Raw genomic sequence first — 22,507 nt, forward strand, 5'->3', positions numbered from 1 at the left:
TGCTAACAGTCTCTGTGACTGCGACCAAAGGTAAACTAGCCCCTCTCAACCTTTTCAACCTGTCTGGAGTATTTGACACAGTTGATTACATCATCTTCCTTCAATGCTTCTACTGCCATTCAACTGTATGGGATCTGCACTCACCTGATTCCATTCTTAAGTATCTAACCATAGCCAGAGTATTACTTGTAATGGCTTTTCTTCCTGTTCTGAACCATTACCTCTTGTATCCCCCTAAGGAACTGTCCTTGGACCTTTCCGGGTTACATCTATATAGAACATACAGTGCAGAAGGAGGCCATTCGGCCATCGAGTCTGCACCGACCCACTTAAGCCCTCACTTCCACCCTATCCCCGTAACCCAATAATCCCTCCTAACCTTTTTTTGTCACTAAGGGCAATTTAGCATGGCCAATCCACCAAACCTGCACGTCCTTTGGGCTGTGGGAGGAAACCGGAGCACCCAGAGGAAACCCACGCAGACACGGAGAGAACGTGCAGACTCTGCACAGACAGTGACCCAGCGGGGAATCGAACCTGGGACCCTGGCGCTGTGAAGCCACAGTGCTATCCACTTGTGCTGCCCTTCAATGTCGTATGCTACCCTTCAATGTCGTATGCTACCCCTCAATGTCGTATCTGACCCCATATTAGAACCATCACTAAGGCTGCGTATTCCCACCTCCAACTTCACCTCTACCTTAACTGATACGCTGCTGAAATTCTCAACCATGCCTTTGTTACTTCTAGATTTGACTATTCCAACACACTGCCGGGAGGCTACTTTCTGCTCTCTGTAAACTTAAGGCTAGCTGAGATTCTGCTCTCCCCCACTCCCCATCATCCCAACACCCACTGATCTACTTGGATCCCAGCCACATAATGTCTTGGTTTTAAAATTTGCATGTTTGTTTTAAAATTTGCATGCTTGTTTTTAAATCCCCCCATGGCCTCGCCACTCCCTATCTCATTGAACTGAATTAGTAGTAATCGTGGATGCACTCAGTAACAATGTTTTTGTTCCTAGTTCTGTTATCCTGCACCACACATGCCAGTGGCAAACCCCTCCATTATTGAGATATGGGGAAGTAATTCATACCAAACGAGAGCTGCAGCAGTGCCACACATTGTCAAAATATACAAAATTTAAAATGTTAGCCTGAGGTTCCCTCCCAAGGATCCTTGTTTCAGGTGCTAACTGACTCCTATTTCCAGCCCTTCATTATTTCAGATTTGCTTTAGTCACCGATTTTCTTTATCACGTGATCCATGACGTTCCATGTTTACACAGTAATATTAGACACCAAAGGGAAAGGTGACAGGACTGATGCAGTCCTTTTAACATGCCAACCTGTTATTCCATGGCTGATCAGTCATCCATCTGTCCCCTATGCTGTGGTAAATGCAGAGCACAAGTCAGAATGTACAAAGTCTTTGAGCCACTCTAAAAGTCAAGCAATAGTTAGTTATATAATATATGATGAGAACAACTTGGATTTAGATAGCATCTTTAACATAAAACATTCCATTGAGTTTCACAGAAGTGTGATTAAAAAAACAATTGACACTTGGCCAAGTTAGTTATGTGGCCCTGTCTGATATGAGTGACTTCTCCATATCTCCGTTATGGAAGAGTTTGACATTGGTATGGTGAAATCTGGCAGTGGTGCAGGCTAACAGAACTGGGAGCAATATCGTTACCAAATACAGCACGATTACTGCTAATCTAGTTTAATGCCCTGCTTTCTGGCTGCATTGAGTTTAGTTGCAGTATCCAGTAAATATATTTTGTAAACGCTTGTTTTTATTCCCATTGGTACTTCCATCACATGCTCCACTGGTATTCCTCCACAGAACTGCTGTAAACATGTTTTAAGTCAAAAGTTGAGTTACCACTGGCCTGATTGGACACAATTTCAATTTATTTCCCCAGCAAACACAGCAAACTTTAAAACACAATCTGGCTTCCTCCGATGCTGAGGAGCACAGTTCTGTAGGTCCTGTTCACCCTCTGGTGTCTCTCCCAAGTTCTCACTGCTTACGCAAGAGCCGAGATGCAGAGCTCTGACAGGATGTTGAATTTGGGAGGGCACGAATATTGCAGTCAAGCCTGACCCAGGTCTCGCACAGGCCCTTTACAGCAGCAATTGAAAATGAAGTCCAGCCCAGGGCGCTGATAATGCCTCAGCTGCCAGCTTATTTGGATCTAGTTTGAGGCCATGGGCTCAGTTTCATGACTCACTTCAACCATTGGGAATCATTTAAATTAGTTTACAACTTGCAGCAACTGCTGCAGAATCTACAGTGGCTGCCAGTGAAATATGATTAGCATCACAGGGGACTATATTTATCATGTTATCCAGTCGACTTGATTTGTGGAGATATTTGATCTTGCCTCAGATGGCTGCCCCACTTCTCTTCAATGCTGGTACAGTAGGCTGTTGGAAACAATTTGAGTGAGGATCAAGTTCTCTGAGTTCTGAAATGGTCAGTCCTACACCTTGAGACATACTCTGCTCCGCACCCAAATGTTGGCTGCCTCCTGTTCAATTCTAGTCACAACGCAGGCAAAAGTGAGTATGGTATAATTAAAAACCAGTCAGCAAGAAGGTGATTCCTCCTGAAACTGTACACTGAGATTGATCCTACAGTTAACCCTTTGAATCCATGTGTGTGTGAGATGTGTTTTTTTAAAATTCCAATTTGGGGGCAATTTAGTGTGGCCAATCCACCTACCCTGCATATCTTTGGATTGTGGGGGTGAGACCCACGCAGGCATGGGGGGAATGTGCAAACTCCACACGGACAGTGACCCAGGGCGGGGATTGAACCCGGGTCCTCAGCGCTGTGAGGCAGCAGTGCTAACCGCCGCACCACCGTGCTGCCCTGAGATGTGTTTCTAGAGGGACAATAATCTGTTATGAAGCTTAAAAGAATTAGATGACTATTAATTTTATGGTGTTAGTGCTATTGTTAGAAACTTCAATCCTAGCTCCCGTCTTTTTTTGTTGCAAAATAAACTAATCCGTTATCTTAATTAAGACATCTAAAATGAAATACATCAAATTGATGTTGTTTGCTCTTGTGGGTTGCCACTGGCCGCCACACTTTTGACAATAACCTCGTTATGTGCATCAGCAAAAGTGGTTTTTGACTGTTGCCTCTGGCAGCACAAATGCCCAGTGGATTGGTTGTGAGTTTGGCCAAGAGAGGGCTAAGCAGCTGTGGCGGAGTGACTCCCATTGTAGACCAATAGATCATGCTTACTGCACACGCTTCTTACAGGCACACTCACTCCCTGGGGACTGGGAGAAATTACCAGTGCCAACTAGGTAGGTAGTTGTAAGCAATGACCCTTTGCAGTTGTTGTGAAGTGGAAGAGAACACTAGAGACTGGATTGCAGTAGAAGAAGAAAATAATTGTTCAACAGGAAAATACCATGACATTATTTCACGTCATCCTTGCTGTCGAACTATATATGTGGACAGTGTTTACAAGAACTGGTATTGCTAAACCCCTTCAGAGAACAACACTTGCAATATTAATATCTGAGGCTCCACATGAAGTACATATTCCCCATTGTCCTGTCTAAGGGGTTAGGGAACTGTTCTAATTAATGTGATGGGCTGTAAAAGAAGTATGTATTATTTTAAAGTCCTGCCATAGCAAAGAGGCCCTTCGGCCCTTCGGCCCATTGGGTCTGCACCGACAAAACTACTCTAAATCAACACTAATTCCAGACCTTGGGCCTTATCCTTGAATGTTCTGACATTCTAGGTGCTCACCTGCATACTTTTTAAAGGCAGTAAGATTTCCCGCCTCTACTACCCTCCCAGGCAGTGCATTCCAGACTCCACCAACCTCTGGGGGGAAATGTTATTTTCCTCGAATCCCCTCTAAACCTCCTACCCCTCACCTTAACATTATGCCCCTTGTTATTGACCCTTCAGCTTAGGGGAACATTTGCTTCCTCTCCACCCTGTCCATTCTCTCGTTGTGTCCATTCTCTCGTTGAAGTTCCCCACTGCAACCTGATGGCTCCGATGTGGATTGGGACCTTCAGATGGTGAGAGTGCATGTGACTCAGCCCTCCCACCCTGTGGTGTAACCTCTTGTATGCCATGTGCATACAGAATTACTGCAGTGTTAAATGCAGCAACTGTAAGACTGATATTTATTCCTGGTTCTGTTTGAGTTTTCATCTTTTTGGGAATGTTAACATGAACCTATGCTCATTGATTGAATTGTGACAATCTTAACCAGAATTTCCGCATGCAATGAAAACACCCAACATTAATTTATTAAACTAACATTGACTGTTCAGTAAGGATTTTGCACACCAGGGTAATGACTTTCTGAGTAAAAGTAAACACTTAAGTACTGTAAGTACTGGCAGCTACAGGGTTTGCCCCTTGGTGTGAGAAACTTGGAAATGAATATCAGTTGTTCAATCAATTTTAAATTCTCATCTGCAAGCTTCACCATAGCCACACATCCCCTTCCCCCAACTCTCTGCAACATTTGCCAGACTTGTCTCCTCTCATGCATTTCGCTCAATAATAATCTTTATTAGTGTCACAAGTAGGCTTGCATTAACACTGCAATGAAATTACTGTGAAAAGCCCCTAGTCACCACAGTTCGGCACCTGATCGGGTACATAGAGGGAGAATTCTGAATGCCCAATTTATTTAACAGCACATCTTTCAGGACTTGTGGGAAGAAACCAGCGCACCTGGAGGAAATCCACGCAGACACTGGGAGAAGGTGCAGACTCCGCACAGACAGTGACCCAAGCCGGGAATCGAACCTGGGACCCTTGCGCTGTGAAGCAATAGTGCTAGCCACAGTGCTATCGTGCCGTCCATTATCAGTTCTTCAATCAATTTCAAAGTCTCATCTACAAACTTCTCCATAGCCTCACATCCCCTACCCCCAACTCTGCAACATTTGCCAGATTTATCTCCTCCCATACATTTCACTCCTTTACTCTGATCTGTATGCTCTATGTTCCCGTAACTCTCCCACACCCTGTGCTCCATCTTGTGCTAACACCTCCTGTAAGTTGGCCCTCCTCTATGGAGCTTCCTTCCCTGCCTGTCTCAAAACCTCTTCAACCACGTTTTCAGTCACCTCTCCCCACCCAACCACTGCCCGCAGCCCGCCAGTAAAAGACTTGGACATCCATCCCCTTCTGCCATTGTTATCATTTTTTCCAACACCAGCTATAAATGCACATTATCTCGATCACTGCACTAAATTTACCGACTGCCAAAACCGGTGAGCTGTCTCTTAAGCTGTATGGAACTTGAAATGAATGAAATGAAAACCGCTTATTGTCACAAGTAGGCTTCAAATGAAGTTAGTGAAACGCCCCTAGTCGCCACATTCCGGCACCTGTTCGGGGAGGCTGGTACGGGAATTGAACTGTGCTGCTGGCCTGCCTTGGTCTGCTTTAAAAGCCAGCGATTTAGCCCAGTGTGCTAAACCAGCCCCTAAATGATTAAACTCTTCTTGCTGTAACAGGTTACAAGAACAGCAAAGTCAGAGTTGGACGTGCCGGTGCCTGAGCAACAATACTGAGAGAATACATGTCCTAAAATGGAGTTCCCTGACTTGGGGAAACACTGTTCTGAGAATTCCTGCAAAAGGCTGGGTAAGGGTGAAAATTTCATCAAAATATTGTTGATCTTTCAAATGTTTTGTATTGTGTTTTCTTTGCAGAAGAGGAGCGAGAAAGCTATTCTGTTTAAGAAAAGAAATTGTCTTTTCTTTTGGCGTTCCTGATGTCTATCCTTAATCTTTTCTTTCCCCAGCTCTAACCCTGCAGCATCCCTGCCACCTCCTCATCGCTAATTCTACAACGATCTAAGAAATAAGAACCAGCAGTAGAGCATATACTTGTCAAGTCGGCTCGGCCATCAAAATGATTACAGCTGATCTTTGACTTCAATTCCTCTTTCTCGGCCACTCCCCATGGTCCTTCTCTGAGAGACCAAAAATCTTCTCAGCCTTAAATATTTTCGATGAAGGAGAATCCACAACCCTCTGGGATAGAGAATTCGGAAGTTTCACATCCCTTTGAGTGAACACATTTCTCCTCCTCTCAGCCCTACCCTACGACTATGCCCTCAGATCCCCCAACCAGGGAGGCAACCTCTGTGTCTATCCTGTCAAGTCCCTTCAGTGAGATCACCTTTCATTCTTCCAAGCTCCAGAGAATAATAAACCCAGGTTATTCAGCTTCCCATCATAGAATAACCCCCTCAACCCAGGGCCCAATTTAATCAACCATTGCTTGTTCTGCGCCCAATGCAGCTATATTCTTCCTTCATGTGGAGACCCTAAACTGCATACAATATTCTCCATATTCTCCAAAGGCTGCTTGTTGCATTATCTCCTGTCCGCTGTACAGGTTCTGCCATTGTTTTAGACTGATCCAGACTGCGTGCAATTTCATCCTATTTGACCCTGAGCTGAGCTTCTGAGCCCATGGTCTGGATTCTCTGATCCCCGACGCTGAATGTGATTTAGGAGTTGGGGATCAGAGAATCCAGACCATGGGCTCAGAAGCTCAGCTCAGGGTCAAATAGGATGAAATTGCACGCAGTCTGGATCAGCCTAATACAATGGCAGAACTTGTTCAGCGGACAGGAGATAATGCAACAAGCAGCCTTTGTTATGGAGAATATTCGGCGACGGGGCGGAGAATCCCCGATGACGACAGAATCGGGGGCGGTGCTGCTTTCGCTATGCTCCGCCCCCTGAAAAGCGGCCTACTCTAAGAGCACGCCGTATCCGTGGCCCCAGGCCGTCGCCAGAGGCCCACCCCACGATGCTCCGTCCACGACCAGCCGAGTTCCTGACGGCGTGGGACACGTGTGGTCTCACCAGTCGGGAACTCAGTCTGGCGGCTGTTGACTCAGCCCAGCACCGCCACAGTCGGAGGAGGAGGAGGGCCGATCCGCGGGCAAGGGGGGGCTTTATTTGGACCTGGAGTGTGCGAGCGACGGAAGAGGAGGGGACTATTTTTGCTGCCCGGGTCCGCGGGCTGCGTCCGCTACGAAGCACGGCGCGGCAGCTGCACATGCGCGGCCATGGACCCGGCAATGCTCCGGGCCGTGTCGGCAGCTAGAGCTGTGAGCTCCTGGCTGCTAGCCCCCCACCCCCCCCCCCTCCCCGAGCAGAGAATCGATGGCCGTTGTGCGCCAGTTTTCCTGGCGTAAAACACACCCGTTTTCATGCCGGCGTGGGGACTTAGCCTGCCAAACGGAGAATCCAGCCCCATATCTCGCCATTACAAAGACTGTCTGAATCCACTCTAGCATTACTTGCCTCGGCTTGACTGGTGCTGAAAGCCTCCTCCATGCTTTTATTACCTCCATATTCTCCGATTCCAGTGTGTTTCTGGCTGGCTGGCCTCCCGTTCTCCAGGCTTTGTTTACCTGTCACCCCTTTGCTCACCGACCTACATTGGCTCCCGGTCCAGGTCCACCCCACCAATGTCTTGTAGCTGACGAGTTCCAAAAACTGCGCTCTAACTCTGGACTCCTGTGTATCCAACACTTCCTTTGTCCCACTGTAGCCGGATGTTACTTCAACTGTCTAGACCCATAACTCTGGAATACCCGCCCAAAACTTTTTCACCTCTCTACTCCATTAAGGTACACTTTAAAACTTGCCTCTTTGACCTACTTTTTAGCTGCTTGCTTTACTGTCTCAGGCAAAAAAAAATGACACCGAGCCAGATTATGATGCTGTGGAGGGCTTTGGGACATTATATTACAATAAAGGTGATATATTAAAGTTGCATTTCTAGCACCTTTTATGTGCTAAATCCACTTCTTCTGTTGTTTCTTTTGCCCTGCTAAGGACCTTCTTGTCCCTTTCAGATTTTCTTCCCATGAAGTGTGATGCATGTTCACACATCTTCTGCAAGGACCACATCAGCTATGCACAGCACAAGTGTGCATCCTCCTATAAAAAGGTTTTTATAACATTCTTATATGTGTGCTTTGGTATGTCCATCAGTGTGAATAGAACTTGTTTTTATTCTCTCATCAAATTTAGTTTGAGGTCTGACATTTCTCAATAACTCCCTCTGGAGGATGTTCAGAAAATGCAAGACCCAAGTTTCTGGAAAAATGCCCTTTTCAGTTCCCCTCTTTTTATTTCCCTTCACCTGAAGAGACTGACTCCTACTGGAGTTTGCTTCCATGGGCTCTCTGATACCTTGCATAAATGATGATTCTTCCTGTGAGTCTAGACAGTCAGCGTCAATGTCTGGAGGGCATCACAGCCAAACCTTAACCTATCTATGTGCACTTTCAAGCAAAAGACACTGGCTAGCACTCAGGATCAGGAATTATCTGTGTCCCGTTCCTTTGATCTTTTGTTTATTTGTGAACCACTGCTGCAGACCGAGCTGCAGTATGTGCTTTCTTGTCTTCCTCTGCAGAAATTGGTTTCAAGGGGTTGGTGCACAAACAGGTGTAAAGTGAGGGAGGGTTATGCTTCACATGAGCAAGATATTTTGTCATTCCATGTTTCCATAATGGCATTAATTCTGGAATTTTGACCCAGTGATAATGAAGCAACACCAGTATATGACCACGGATTATGTGTAATTTCAAGGGCTCTGTTTTGTTGAGCTATATTTAATGTGTACTTGATTGCTTTCAGGATTTTCAGGTACCCGTGTGTCCGCTGTGTAACACACCAGTTCCTGTCAGAAGAGGAGAAATGCCAGACATTCGGGTTGGTGAACATATAGACAGAGAGTGTAGATCTGACCCTGCCCAGAAAAAGCGCAAGGTAAGGCCATCTACGTTTATCAGATAGTTGAGTTTTATCATTTTCCACCTAACTTTCCCTTACCTGTCTCGTGCTGAAGTACAATGCCATGGTGTTGGTCATCGTGCAGTATCGTGCTGAAGTTGCCATTCTTCATAGGTGAGCTTGCCTAGTGTGTCTGTAAGTTGTCAACTGTGGCTCAGTCAGTTCAAGAGTTCAAGTCCCACTCCAGAGACCAGAGTCCATCTAGGTTAACGCCTTAGTGGAGCACTAGGAGATTTGTGCACTGTTGGGGGAATGCTGTCCTGTGGCTGTGATGCTGCACTGAGGTCCTGCCAATCCTCTCTGGTGTATGTCACCGCCCTGCCACCACCAGGGATTGTAGCACCCATCCGCCACCCACCACCCGGGATTGTAGCATCTCTCCGCCACCCACCACCCAGGGATTGTAGCATCTCTCCGCCACCCACCACCCAGGGATTGTAGCATCTCTCCGCCACCCACCACCCAGGGATTGTAGCATCTCTCCGCCACCCACCACCCGGGATTGTAGCACCCATCCGCCACCCACCACCCAGGGATTGTAGCATCTCTCCGCCACCCACCACCCAGGGATTGTAGCATCTCTCCGCCACCCACCACCCAGGGATTGTAGCATCTCTCCGCCACCCACCACCCAGGGATTGTAGCATCTCTCCGCCACCCACCACCAAGGGATTGTAGCACTTCTCAGCTAACCTTTAGGATCATTTGGATCTCTGGAGCACAACTGTAGAACAAGCATGCCATCCAGTGGTTTATTGAACCATACAGGCCAACAAGGCTTAGATTTTTTCCCCCAGTCTGTGTTGAGTTACTTGGACATTACAGTTATCTTGAATACCCTCCCAGATTAGGGCAAATAAAATAAAGCTGAATCACTGCCCAGATTGCTATCCAGAAATATGTGGATATCAGGTGAGGACAGAATAAAACCTAATTGTCAAGTTCAATGCAGGTGAGTTATCTCCTGATGAGACATGCCCATGAATATTCCTCGCTCGGGTGAGTTACCAGTGGCTGAAACCTTGTCTGTAAGGCTCGGTATTACACCAGCTGATTCATTGTGTGTGTCTTGTAAGTGTAATAACATTTCCAAAGTGATGCTGATGAACTAGTATACCTTCAGCTAGGCTTTGCCACTACGGTTCACTCCCGCTCCCTCTCTCATCACCCAACCTGACCTCTGGCAACAGCCAAAGAGAAAGCAAAACAATTTACAGTATCTTCCCTCAATAAGTACATGGGTAGATGGGTGTAAAGTCATCTGCTCAGGAGTGTGATAGAGCATGGCATCCAAAATAAAAGTTGGACATAAATTGGGGTGAGAAGGGATGAGTTAAAAGGGAAAGAGAATGGACTAACTTTACTTCCCGCCTCCAGCTTATCAGGCAGTTAAGTAGTTCTGAGGGACGTCTCGAGTTCAAATACCAGAGCTGCCATTTGTGCACTTGGGCTTTTATTCTCCAAGTCTCTCATCTAAATTCCCTGCGTCCTGGATTAATCTCCATCTGCTGTCAGGGAAAGAGCCCTGTTGTCTATTTTCAGCACACTGTCTTTAGGAAATGGCCATTGGAGCCCATTTGTTTTACCAAGGAGCAGCTGTGGAGTCGGGCAGTGACGGTGAGCATCTCCTCTAATTTAATTGTCACCAAAATAAATGTGTTTCAGATTTTCACAAACAAATGTTCAAAGACCGGATGCAAACAGAAAGAGATGATCAAACTGACATGTGACCAATGTCACTTAAACTTCTGCTTAAAGCACAGGTATCCTTTGGATCACGAATGCAAGGCTGATGAGCAAAGTCTCTCCAAAGCTGGGTAAGGAAATCTAAAGTATATCCCTTGCCAATACCATGCTTCAGTGGTGAAAGGCAATAAACATGAGGACTAGTAACCCTGTGAAGTGATTTTTGTTGCGCTCCCAAATATAGTTTCAGCAAAAGCGCTTGCGGCTGGTGTTATAATGGCGAATTATACACCCGCTCCTTCCTCATGCACTGTCTTCAGATCTACTGGACTGTTTGAGTTTGGTATGACAGCGCAGTTAAATAAATAGCTGTCTTACCGCAATATTTGCTTGATAGTGACAAGGAAAGAGACTGGGGTGGAACGGGGGAGGGAAGGGACAGGGAGGGAGGTGGCAGGGAGGAATTGTCTCTGTCCCTTATCTCTGTAAATAAAATAAATCTTTATTGTCACAAGTAGGCTTAGATTAACACTGCAATGAAGTTACTGTGATAAAGCCCCTAGTCGCCACATTTCAGCGCCTGTTCAGGTACACGGGGAGAATTCAGAATTCTCAGCTGGTGCGGGTATTGAACCCTTGTTCTGCATCACAAACCAGCTAACTAACCCACTGAGCTAAACCAGTGATCTGTTTTTCCGATATGCTGCATGATGCTTCCAGGTTTGTTTTCTCCCATTCCTAGTCTTTGCTTTCTTGATGGACTCTGCTGGTGAGTCAGGTTATGGGGCGATGTAGTTCCATTGATTTCATTTGGTGGTAGGGCCTTGCCCTCAGAAATGACATGACTCCAGCAGTAGTTCAGATAATCCAGATTCACAGCAGTACAGAGATTTAGTTTGTCATTTGGCTCAGAAGCTTTAGGTAGATTTAAAAAAATAAGCTTCCCCTTTGGGCATTTTTAGTGTTTAGTTACAGGCCAGGTCTGTATATTGAATTAGTGTATTATCTTAAACCATAGCTGTGCTGGAGCAAGAACATTTAGTTTGTGTACAGTGTCCAAAATGCACATTGTTACCATCCATTGCCATCAACTGCCCGTGTTTTGCCACTAATGATCAATGCCAAATCGATGACTGCTTTCCAAAAGTTACTGGGTAATTTGTTCAATATTAATCAACTTGTAATGAAAGCAAGGAAAATGGGATGGTGTGAAATGAGCCTGAGAGGTGCCTGAAATTCAACACCGGACTTAAATGGTTTCCAGCTGTGCTGAAAAACTGTTTGAGAGCTCCATCTTTAAAAAAAATAAATTTAGAGTACCCAATTTTTCTTTCCAATTAAGGGGCTAAATCCACCTATCCTGCACATCTTTGGGTTGTGGGGGTGAGACCCACGCAGACACAGGGAGAGTGTGCAAACTCTGGATAGACAGTGGCCCAGGGCCAGGATCGAACCCGGGTCTTCGGTGCCGTGAGGGAGCAGTGCTAACCACTGCGCCGCCATGCCAACCCCAGAGCTCAACCCTTTTAGTATGACGTGAATATCTTGCATAAAATGTGTTCAAGCTGTAGCCCTCTCGCATTGAATTCCATAATTCAGTCTACAGTTTTACTGTGAAATGTGGGTCTCCATTTGCAGGGACTACTGTTATGTCAGGAAATGACAGTCATACCTTGTTACTTCAGTCGTGTGGGATGAGTCTAGCCTCCATACCCTGATTCATAACAAGGTTCCCAGCTGTAAATAAAGCAGGACTAATGACAGCTGAAATTTTAGTGTGTGAAATAGTCTTAAATGGCTGCTTGTACAGAGTTATTTTAACAGATTTTATTTCTTTTTAAGGAATGCTGCCATTGTGAGAGCTTGGGGGACTTCAAAATCTAGTGCGGTGCCATCTACAAGCAAAGGTGCATCTGGCAGTCGGCCAAATGGACTGAACACATCGGCCCACCCACATAATAACAGGTACTGTCAACAGGACACGTATGAAGTGACTGAAATTGATTTCGGTATAGGTATTTTGGGATGTAGAATGAGGGCAGGTAAATGGAGTTGAGATACAGATCTGCCATGATCTGACTGAATGACGAAACCGGCTTGAGGGGCTGAATGGCTGATACCGGTGTTCCTCTGTTCCTTGCCCTTGGGCACATCTGCGGGAAACAGTTGTTTGTGCATAGATTAGTTGGCAGGTTACACCTTCATCAGCTACCCACTGCCCATAAAGGAACAGTGATACAGGGGAGCTATTGATTTTCCTTCCTCCAAAGAAAGAGCGTTCAAAACTGGAATGACGGTCTTTTATTTTCCTGTCTTTGCTGTTTGCAGCCCCCACCATTACCTGGCTGAGAGAACGCACATGCTTCTGAGCTTTTAATCACCTGAAGCAAGTACCTGAAAATTAGCTGGACATATTTCCGTGCCATTGCTTCCCTTGGGGTAATGTGAAATAGTTCAGGTCGTAATTTGTCTTGTTTCCATCTCTGCAAGCTCCTCCAGCCCCACAATCCTAGGATCTGGGTACTGCTCGTTCTGGCCTCTTCTGATCCCCAATTTGAATTGCTCCAGCATCGGCTCTTAGATTCAGGAATTGCCTCCAAAACCCCCTCACCTTGCTGCTTTTGAAAACCCCTAAATATTTCCTGATCTGACTTGATGTCAGATTTTCGACACTGCTCTTGTGAAAATGTTTTGCCAGATCCCTGTGTCAGCTGTGGCTCAGTCGGAAGCATTCTCACCACTTGAGTAACAACGATCTGAGTTCCACTCCAGGACTTGAACACAAAGATCTATGCTGACACTCCAGTGCATTATTGAGGAAGTGCTGCACTGTTTGTGATGCCATCTTTCAGATGACACGTTAAACTGATGCTTGTGTGGACATAGAAGATTCCCCGGCACCATTTCTAAGAAAAACAGAGGCATTATCTCTGCGGTTCTGGCTAACATTTATCTCTCCCATTAATGTCGCAAAAAAGACAGATAAAGCAGTCATTATCACGTTGCTGCTTGTGGAAGTTTGTTGTGCGAAAGTTGGCTGCCAGGTTTCCTATATCACAACAGTGCTTATACCTTTTAATAAAAATATTTTATGGCTGTAAAGCTCTTTGACGTCTACTGGTCGTAAAACACAATGTTTCTTCCTACATTTAAGCTGTTGATTCTTCACAAAACTTTGGGGAACTTTAAAAGTTAAAAGCGCTGATGGCCATTTGTGTGTCTCCTTGTTTCTCAGACACTCCATGTCATACATCATTTTCCAGTAGCTCATAGACTTGACCTAATATTGCCCCTTTTATTTTGTTGCTGAATGATGTTCCCAGTATCCCGGAATGGTTTCTCCCTGCTTTCTGTCCCTACCTTCCCATTCTTTCTGTATAGTGGGGATATTATATATGCTGTTCACCATTCAATCAGATCATGTTGTATATGGTTAGTGATGGGATGCGTCCAGTATCATTTCAAATTCATCCATTATTGTTGAGATAGTTCTGCATGTGATTGTGTTTACTGGATCGTCTGTACGTTCAGAGGTCATACAGAATTAAAACATTTGCATATGGCTAATAGGCTATTATGTTTATTGTCTTGTGATGCTGCTTCTTGCACTCCACCCATCCCCAATTCAGGAGTCACTAACTTGCTCTCTCACTACCTGTAATCAGTGTGTTTTATATGGAAAGAGGTGTTTGTGCATTCAATTAAATAATTCAGCAGCATGTTTTTGTGAGTTTAACGTAAATAAGGTTATTTATTCTCATTTACCCTGAATTAGCACATCACACATTCAGTCTCGTGTATGAGCATGTGTGCGCACACTGAGTACAGATAACGTAGTACACTTTTACCTGTGGTTTATTGAGTGAATTTGATGATTTAAAGTTGACAGAAGGGTCTGGTAAAGCAATGTGTGCACTGCAGGTTGTGAGGTTCCTTGTAGTTGAATATCTGAGGTTGGTTTTCAGGTGAGCGTTGAAACTGGAACAGGTTCAATACTTTGGCTGCTTGATGACTTACCGCTAGTTTGAGTCTGCTTGTCAGCCTGGTTGACTGGTTTTGATGACTTTCTGGGTCCTGGGGTAATAAGGGTGCAGTCCCTGTAACCAGCTTTGATCACATGACCACGGGGTTAACACTTCTGAGGCTCATCCAGTCTAGTTTGGATAGGGGAGGCCATTATGATAAAATGGAAAGTTGACTGTGGTCATTGAGTTTTGATCTTCCCTTTTGTCCAGTATGAAACACAAAGGCAGTCTGGAAACTCCATAGACCTTGGGCATTGGCCAGTCCTTAAACAGTGAGATGTCTGAATTCCACAAATGGCTGTGAGGTGCCCTCACCTATATTTATATTTAGATAGGTATTTTACAGAGTCCTGATGCTGTCTTTAGTCCAAATGTGGCCTGATCTGAGAGAGCCATTTTAACAGCTGGATTATGTCCAAATATTGACTGAAAGTTCATAATGACATGCCTGTACTGGGCATGATGCAGGGATGCTGATGACAATTGTAGCCTCATTACTGCAATCCTACCTAACATCAGCTAACTCATCAGATAGCAAGGATCAAGCTTGGGACCTTCCTGATTGGTCTGACTTGCAATAGACCTAGTGGTCAGAGAGAGTTTAGAGCTTTATTAGAGCTTTAATAGCATTGCTGGCTATTGCCCACCCCTATTTGTCCTTGAAAAGATGATTGTGAGTTGCCTTCTTGAACCGCTGCAGTCCAGGTAGTGTAGGTACACCCACTGTGCTCTGAAGGAGTTCGCAATATTGACCCAGTGCAATGAAGGAATGGTGATACGTTTCCAGGTCAGAATGGTGAGTGGCTTGGAGGGGGACATATCGATGGTGGCGTTTCCAGTGTTTGCTGCCTTTGTTGTTCTAGGTGATATGGGTTGTGGTATGGAAGGGGCTGCCTAAGGAGGCTTGACTGGTTCCTGCAGTGCATCTTGTAGATGGTACACATTGCTGCCAGTGTGGTTCGCTGCTGCTGGGAATGAATGTTTGTGGATGGGGAGCCAATCCAGTGGACTGCTTTGTCCTGGATAGTGTTGAGGTTCTGGAATGTTGTTGGAGCTGCACTCATCCAGGTAATGAAAGAGTGTTCCATTACATTCCTGACATGCGTCTAGTAGATGGTGGACCGGCTTTAAGGAGTCAGGAGGTGAGTTACTGGTCATTGGTGACCCCCAGGATGTTGATAGTGGGAGATTCAGTGACAGTAATGCTATTGAATGTCAAGGGGCGATGGTTAGATTCTCTCTTGCTGGAGAAATGGTCATTGCCTGGCACTTGGATGATGCTGGGTTCTTGCCTGAAGCTAGCTGCTGTTTTGGAAATCCAATTGCCATTGAGATTAGAAATTGATTCATTCTTTGCTTTTGTTTTAATCATAGTAACCCACCAAGACCATCACCGAGACCTGTCCCTGCATCTGCATCCTTGCAAGGAGGATTGGTAAGTCTGCGGCAGTGTGAGGTTACCCTGTAAAGTACTGAGGACAAGGGTTCAGTGCTGTGCCAATATCCTGTCTCTGTAAATGTTCGAAGGTGATTGTTGTGTCAAAGGGAAATGGGATGGAAACCTTCTAAAAGGATATTCAGAAACTTTCCAACTTTACAGAATACGTTTGTGTGGCCAGTTAAATTCCTTTGTTTCTCTAAACATAATGACTCTCTTGTTGAAAATCTAACAGAATCCTGAATGAACAGTGTCTGCACTTAAACCAGAATCTGATAACTTGTAACAGTGATGGCAACCATGAAACTACTGGATCGTTGTTTTAAAACAAAAAAGAGAAGGCTCATCTGGTTCATTAATGTCCTTTTCGGAAAGGAAATCTGTCAAACTTCCTAGTCTGGTCTATGTGTGACCCCAAATCCACAGCAATGTGGCTGACTCTTAACTCTGAAACAGCCTAACAAATCACTCAGTTTATGACACACCCTATGAATGAATTTTTTAAAAATCTGTTCATTTGAACTGTGAGAGCAATGTCATTGGTGTCAGTAGGATGGACAACCAATACATATTTTAGTAGGATTGATAGAAGGAGAATTGTTGTCTACAACACTGGGAAAGCGGTCTGATCCTCGTTGAATAATATGCAGGCAGATGGGACCTATGTTTACCCATCTGAAGAGATGGGAACTTGGACAGTGCAGCACTGCAGTGAACCTGAATCCACAATTATCTGCCACACAAATATTAAAGGAGTGAGACAATCCTTGATGTGTATCAATTCCTTGAAATCTAAGGATATATAAAGTACATTTCTGCATATGTGAGTCTAATCTGCATTATAGAAGTAGTCTCTTTTTTAATAAACAGAAGTCGGAGGTACCCTTTTGAAACAAATGAGTGGACTTTGACTGAGATGGACAGTGGGGGGAAAAATTAAAATGTTCACATCTGCATGGTGAGAATATAAATTAAAAGATGCATCAAATGCAGTAAGTGCATAGCAACTTTCATGTGACTGACCTCTGCCCACACCTACAATACATTAACTTTTTTTTCTCCCCAACAAGCTAATCTGTGCCTCTTCTATTTTATTTTTCACCTTTCACATGTTTGTTGGTGCGTTGGAACCCAAAGGTCAAATCCCAATGCGTTTGGGAATTTAAATTTCTAGGCTATTTCTTAGTGCGGTGGACTTCTCCTTCGAACATGGCTCTGTAAGCAGGGCTCTAAAAATAGACTGAATGGTTTCCAGCTGGAACAGGAATGACCCAGTACTGTTCCCCGCGTTGTCATTCAGCGCCTGGCTCGTTACATAAGCCAATGAGCCAGTTGAGAAGTGGCAGCCAAAGTGCGCTCCTACAGATGTTTCAGATTACACATTAAGAATTACAGATGTGGAACTACATGGGAATGAACGGCTCCCCTCTTTACACAATTGCGTGACCATTTTGTAGGTGAGTGTAGTCCCTTATGAGTTCAGTATGATGCCAGGGCTGGTTTAAATTAAAGCCCTATAAAGAATGGATGTTTATGGCAGAGGTGGTGTTGACATCTGGTATGAGGAAGTATACACCTGCAGTAGATCCTTGAAACTAGCACAGGCCCAGCAGTACCTAATTTAATTTACATGGTGAACTCTGTTTGCAAGAGTGTGCTTATAGGTGCCTCAGGAAGCAAATTAACTGGCAGTGAGTGCCAAGGTCTGCCTTCTTGGGTAGCGGTTTCTCTCCTCAGTGACTCCAAGCAATAGCCGTCTCCAGCTGTAAAGTTCGCAGGTTTTGGCACCTGTGTCAAGTTCGCTGTCTCTGGTCCGGCTGTGGACAGACTGACCTCAGCCCATCGGTACAGGCAGCATTGTTGGACTGGCCTTTCTGAATATTCCCTGGACAACAATGGAGATCAGAGCCAGATTGCCAAATTTGTACTAATTGCATGAACACAACATGCACAGTTCAGTAGTTACTGGATCAGCCCCAGTAAATTGAGAAAAGAACATAAATGGCTTGTACACAGTTTTATAATTCGGGTAAAGTTGTAATCTCTAGCATGGAGCAATAAATGCAGACTTTTTTTAAGGACTTGGCTTTATAAAAATTGCTGTTCTGATTCGGTATTGGTTAAGCTGTCGCTCCAGAAATTACGAGGAATGCACTAAACCTGTATTGCAGTAAAGTAATAAACTGAAGTAGTATTACTATGAAGTAATTTCTCGTGTTTTTTTTTTGTTGAAGAGTGAAGAACATGCCCTGCAGAGAGCATTGGAGAGATCGCTGGATGAATCTTCCAGGAATGCAGCTCCCAGGTAAAAAGTAAAGCCCAAGTGTCAGCTTTTCCTTTTTCTTAATAAATTTAGAGTACCCAATTCATTATTTTGTTTTTCAATTAAGGGGCAATTTAGCTTGGCCAGTCCATCTACCCTGCACATCTTTGGGTTGTGGGCCCACGTAGACACGGGAAGAATGTGCAAACTCCACACGAACAGTGTACAGTCTCGTGTCAGATTTTCCAACATCTATTCAGTGGCACCGGTTCCTGTCAATTTTTAGAATATTAACATTCGAGAGTTATAGAAAGTCTTGTTCACACAGCTACCAAGAGGTTCTGTTTATCAACTTTAACCGATTCATGACTAAACGTGTTAACCTTTGCTGGTTCCACTGGTGACCACCTTCAGAGCAAATGGCATTTCCTACTTTAGCCTAGACTGAGTCTTAAGACTATTGACCATAGCTAAACCTGGCCCTGCCCTCTCCTGTGCACACTTTGGGAGCACCCTCCCGGCCCGTCTTGTTTGAGCTAGAGGTATTTTTAAACAAAAGAAAAATCCAATTCGGGGCAATTTTAGCGTGGCCAATCAACCCTGCACATCTTTGAGTTGTGGGGTGGAGCCCACACAGACATGTGGAGAATGTGCATATTCCACACAGACAGTGTCCCGTAGCTGGGATCAAATCCCGGGTCCTTGGTGCCATGAGGCAACAGTGCTGACCACTGTGCCGGCCACTGAGCTAGAGGTATTGATATAATTTGTTGCACTCTTACCAGTGCCCCGCTGAGCTGAATTGTAACCCTAACAGCAGGGTCTTCAGGTCTGCTGACTTGGTTTAACATGAACACTTCACTCGCCATCTTGAGCTGCTCAGAGAGTTCTGCATTTGGTATCTGGAGCTGCCAGAGGAGCTCTGAATTTGGTTTTCATTATGAAGCTGCATCTTTAGTCACCAAGTTCACTGTTGAGTGTTTGGCAGTGAGCACTAAAGGATGGGGGTGCAGCCCTGAAAAGGTGGACCGGTCAAGTTAAATAGTAACATTTATCTTTTATTGCCTCAATTTGCAGGGAACTGAAACAATATGACAAGGAGCAACAACTAGAATAAAGGTTAAAGAGCAGAGTAAAGATACTGACAAATCACAATGATCACAGCTTATGATGCTGTACTAATGTGCAATGTATAGTCTGTGGGTGCGTGTGGCTATTTTAAGATAATTTTGTAGGCTTATACCACATGCTTCATTTATTTATTTTGCGTGTGCATATTACAGAGCCAAGCAATAACCTTGCCAGTAACTAAATGGAGTTCTTTGAGCCTGCCATCAGGATTGTGGATTGACAAGCTGCTACAGTTTGTCTATCTCTCTTCCACCCCCACCCTCCCAGGACTCCTTACTTTTAAGGCAGAAATCGTGGACGACTGTTGGGTAGTATATGCTATCCCAACAAACGCAAAGGGCCAGGGATTTTAGTGTAGCTGTTGGATCTGTTCTATCTCATACATTTGAATTTGGGAGCTCGTTATCTAGCTTTGGAGCTGGATCCCCTCACCCACTGCTCCAGCGTGTTCAAATGTACCTGAAGCCGCAGTTTAGGATCGCGGGCCTCGATGTAAAGCCAGTGAAGGGTCAACCATAAAGCAAAGCTGGGACTAAGAATTGCCATTCAAACCAAGTGAGCGGCTGTTTCTACCGGTCCTGATGATGGGGTTGAGGGTAGCACTGTAAGGAGATTACATTTGTTCAATGGGATGGAGTCTGATCGCATGGGGTGTAAGCACCCAGTGTAGTGTGGAGCACCCTGGAAGGCTGGAATATAACATCTTTGGGATTCCCAGATGGGTTGCTGGGCTCAGTTGCACTGCCTACATGGAGCTTTGATCAGTGGGGAGGGAAGGGAAACATGAAACAGCTTGCACCATTCTCACATGAGTTAAACAATGACGTGTCATGAAAATTCAGGGGACCAATGAGGATCAGGAAGCAAGATTTTTTTTTATTTTTTTAAAGACTTGAGTTACCATATTTTGGACCTATCCAATTATTTTTTTATCAGCAGAGAAGGGAGGGAGAAAAAGATCCACCCCCTAGTTCTGTACTTTTAAATGGCCATTAAGGCGAAGCATCTCTTGAGGAAAGGCAGCCTCACCTGCCTCATAATCCTAGCTATATATCCCTTACTGATTGCTTTAATGGAGCCTATGGCCTGCACTGCTTTGTTCCCTAAGCGGGAGGAAGTTCATGAGGATCAATACTCAATCCAGCTGGGGAGACTGTTTTCACAGGACAGAGGAGGTGTTCTGCTTTATTAGGATCGTTTGGCACAAAAGGAAGGCATTTGGGTCTGGCTCTTCGAAACAGCTCTTCCATTAAGTCTTGTCTGCTCTTTCCCCCAAAATTGCTCTTTCAAAATTCAACTGAAGGATTTATCGAATTCTTTTGTTGAACCAGTGTCTTCAAGGGCATTACAATTTCCGTTTGTAAAATCCGGAAGAATGGTCCATCTGGAAAAAGAAAATTCGACTTGAAGCAAACTATGTTGGGAAAACTATACCGTCACAAATTGTACTTTGTTTTAAAATTTGGAAGGGCATTGCATTATTTGGACACTTGGATTTTTTTTCCAAAGGTCATAAGTTCATCTTGGACTGCCAGCAAGCATGCCTTTTCTAGGAAATCACCATGTTTTCAGCTATCTGATCAGCATGAGCTACTTGAAGGGGAGAGCTGTTTGTATGAATTGCAGTTGTTTTCATCGTTGGAGAAAATTTGTTTAAAGGCCAAAGCTATTGATTTAGTAGAAATCACCTGACAAGAGGGACTTTAAGTTTTGAACTCAGTTTTGGGGAATAAGCCAAGAAGGAAGGCTGCCCTAATTCGCCCTCCCGTTACGTTGATTGAAACTCTGTGTGTGATCATCAACCTGCAGCCAGAGAATCCTCATCCGAGTAAGTTGTCTGCATTTGGAAAGGTGCAAAACTGAGACGAGAATTGATCCAGCTCTATATTTTCCTTCACATTGAAGCTCCATTGGTGAGAACCTCCAGATATCGACTGGGATTGGTGGCCTGTCTTCATAGAATCATAGAATTTACAGTGCAGGAGGAGGCCATTCAGCCCATCGAGTCTGGACCGGCCCTTGGAAAGAGCACCTACTTACGCCCACGCCTCCACCCCATCCTTCACATGAGGGAGTTCCCGATCGATAGCATTGAAATCCTGCAAACTTTATTCTTTAGTTTATCAAGCCTATCCTCAAGTCCATCTCTGCAGAGACCCTACCTTCGGTTGTGTCCATGCTTGCATGCATGCGGAAAGGGATAGATAGTTATACTCTTGGAGTGTGTGTACCAATTCTTGCAACTTGATTATAAAAAGTTTGGTTTATAATAAATCAATAATTTGGAGTTTGATTTATTGGAAGAAGCCTGGTTAAAATGTTTTATTCTAGGTCCAAGTGTAGCAAAGGTAAATAATTGGCCATTTTAGTGAGTGAATTAAACTTTAGAAGTAATGGCGTATGGGGCTAGATAAACTGTGCACTCATCCCATCCCGGTTGTATTGCTAAACATTGAGATTTGTTTTGCCCTCCAATACCCCAAGGATCTTAAACCGTGTAATCTTCTTCGTCCCACCAGTGTCCTTCTCTGACTACAATCACCCAACCTATAATCTCCAAACTTGCAGTCACTCCATGGGTGAACCTTCTGATTTACTTACCTTTCAGTCGTTAATTTACAAAGCTGATTCTATCCTGCGCTGTGCTCTCACTCCTTCATGATTTACAATCTCAAAAAAGAACACGATAGAATTTTTAATTTTTGCTAAAACTACCGTGGCTTTACAAACGTATGGAGTTTCTTAATGCACAAGCTGCAAGGACAATGACCTGTTTGTTTACTCCACTGTATCAATTAGATCGGTACACGGACAGGGTGATGTTGATGTGAAATTCATGGGACCATTCGGTTTAAATATGGCACTTCCTGTCTACCAGGGACTGTGTTCTTGTGTCCGGATTTAGGCTTCTCAGGCTCTTTTGCAGGATATTTGGGAGGCAGAAATTCCCGTTGTAAACTTGCCTGCTTCTCAGTATTTAACTCGGGCTACATGTTGTAATTCTCGGGGCCTGTCTTATTCCAATGCAATATGTACACCTCCGGTTTTGTTCTAGTCGGTGACTATGGGACAAATACTTCACAACTTAAACCTGTAACGAATGCGGAACATAAACACCTGCTTAGAT

At 44.6% G+C, this 22,507-nt stretch overlaps 2 protein-coding genes across 5 annotated transcripts in view; one reads left to right on the top strand and one right to left on the bottom strand.

The window, feature by feature from the left end:
* The window catches only part of LOC140394132 (uncharacterized), a 59,880-nt gene that overhangs the window by 22,642 nt on the left and 14,731 nt on the right, over positions 1–22,507 (bottom strand). The window lies entirely within an intron of this gene.
* Positions 1–22,507, top strand: part of zfand2a (zinc finger, AN1-type domain 2A) — a 34,796-nt gene that overhangs the window by 9,978 nt on the left and 2,311 nt on the right. For 2 of the 3 annotated variants that reach the window (XM_072481015.1, XM_072481017.1), the window contains exons 2-8: positions 5,526–5,655; positions 7,892–7,986; positions 8,682–8,813; positions 10,503–10,654; positions 12,366–12,488; positions 15,923–15,983; positions 18,221–18,290. In XM_072481015.1, coding sequence (XP_072337116.1) covers positions 5,601–5,655; positions 7,892–7,986; positions 8,682–8,813; positions 10,503–10,654; positions 12,366–12,488; positions 15,923–15,983; positions 18,221–18,290 — 688 coding nt within the window. In that variant the 5' untranslated portion in view covers positions 5,526–5,600. Of the gene's footprint in view, positions 1–5,525; positions 5,656–7,891; positions 7,987–8,681; positions 8,814–10,502; positions 10,655–12,365; positions 12,489–15,922; positions 15,984–18,220; positions 18,292–22,507 lie in introns of all 3 variants that reach the window. The other variant, XM_072481018.1, reaches the window with a different exon arrangement.

Source organism: Scyliorhinus torazame, chromosome 17, assembly GCF_047496885.1.
Source record: "Scyliorhinus torazame isolate Kashiwa2021f chromosome 17, sScyTor2.1, whole genome shotgun sequence".
Taxonomy (NCBI): Eukaryota; Metazoa; Chordata; class Chondrichthyes; order Carcharhiniformes; family Scyliorhinidae; genus Scyliorhinus; species Scyliorhinus torazame.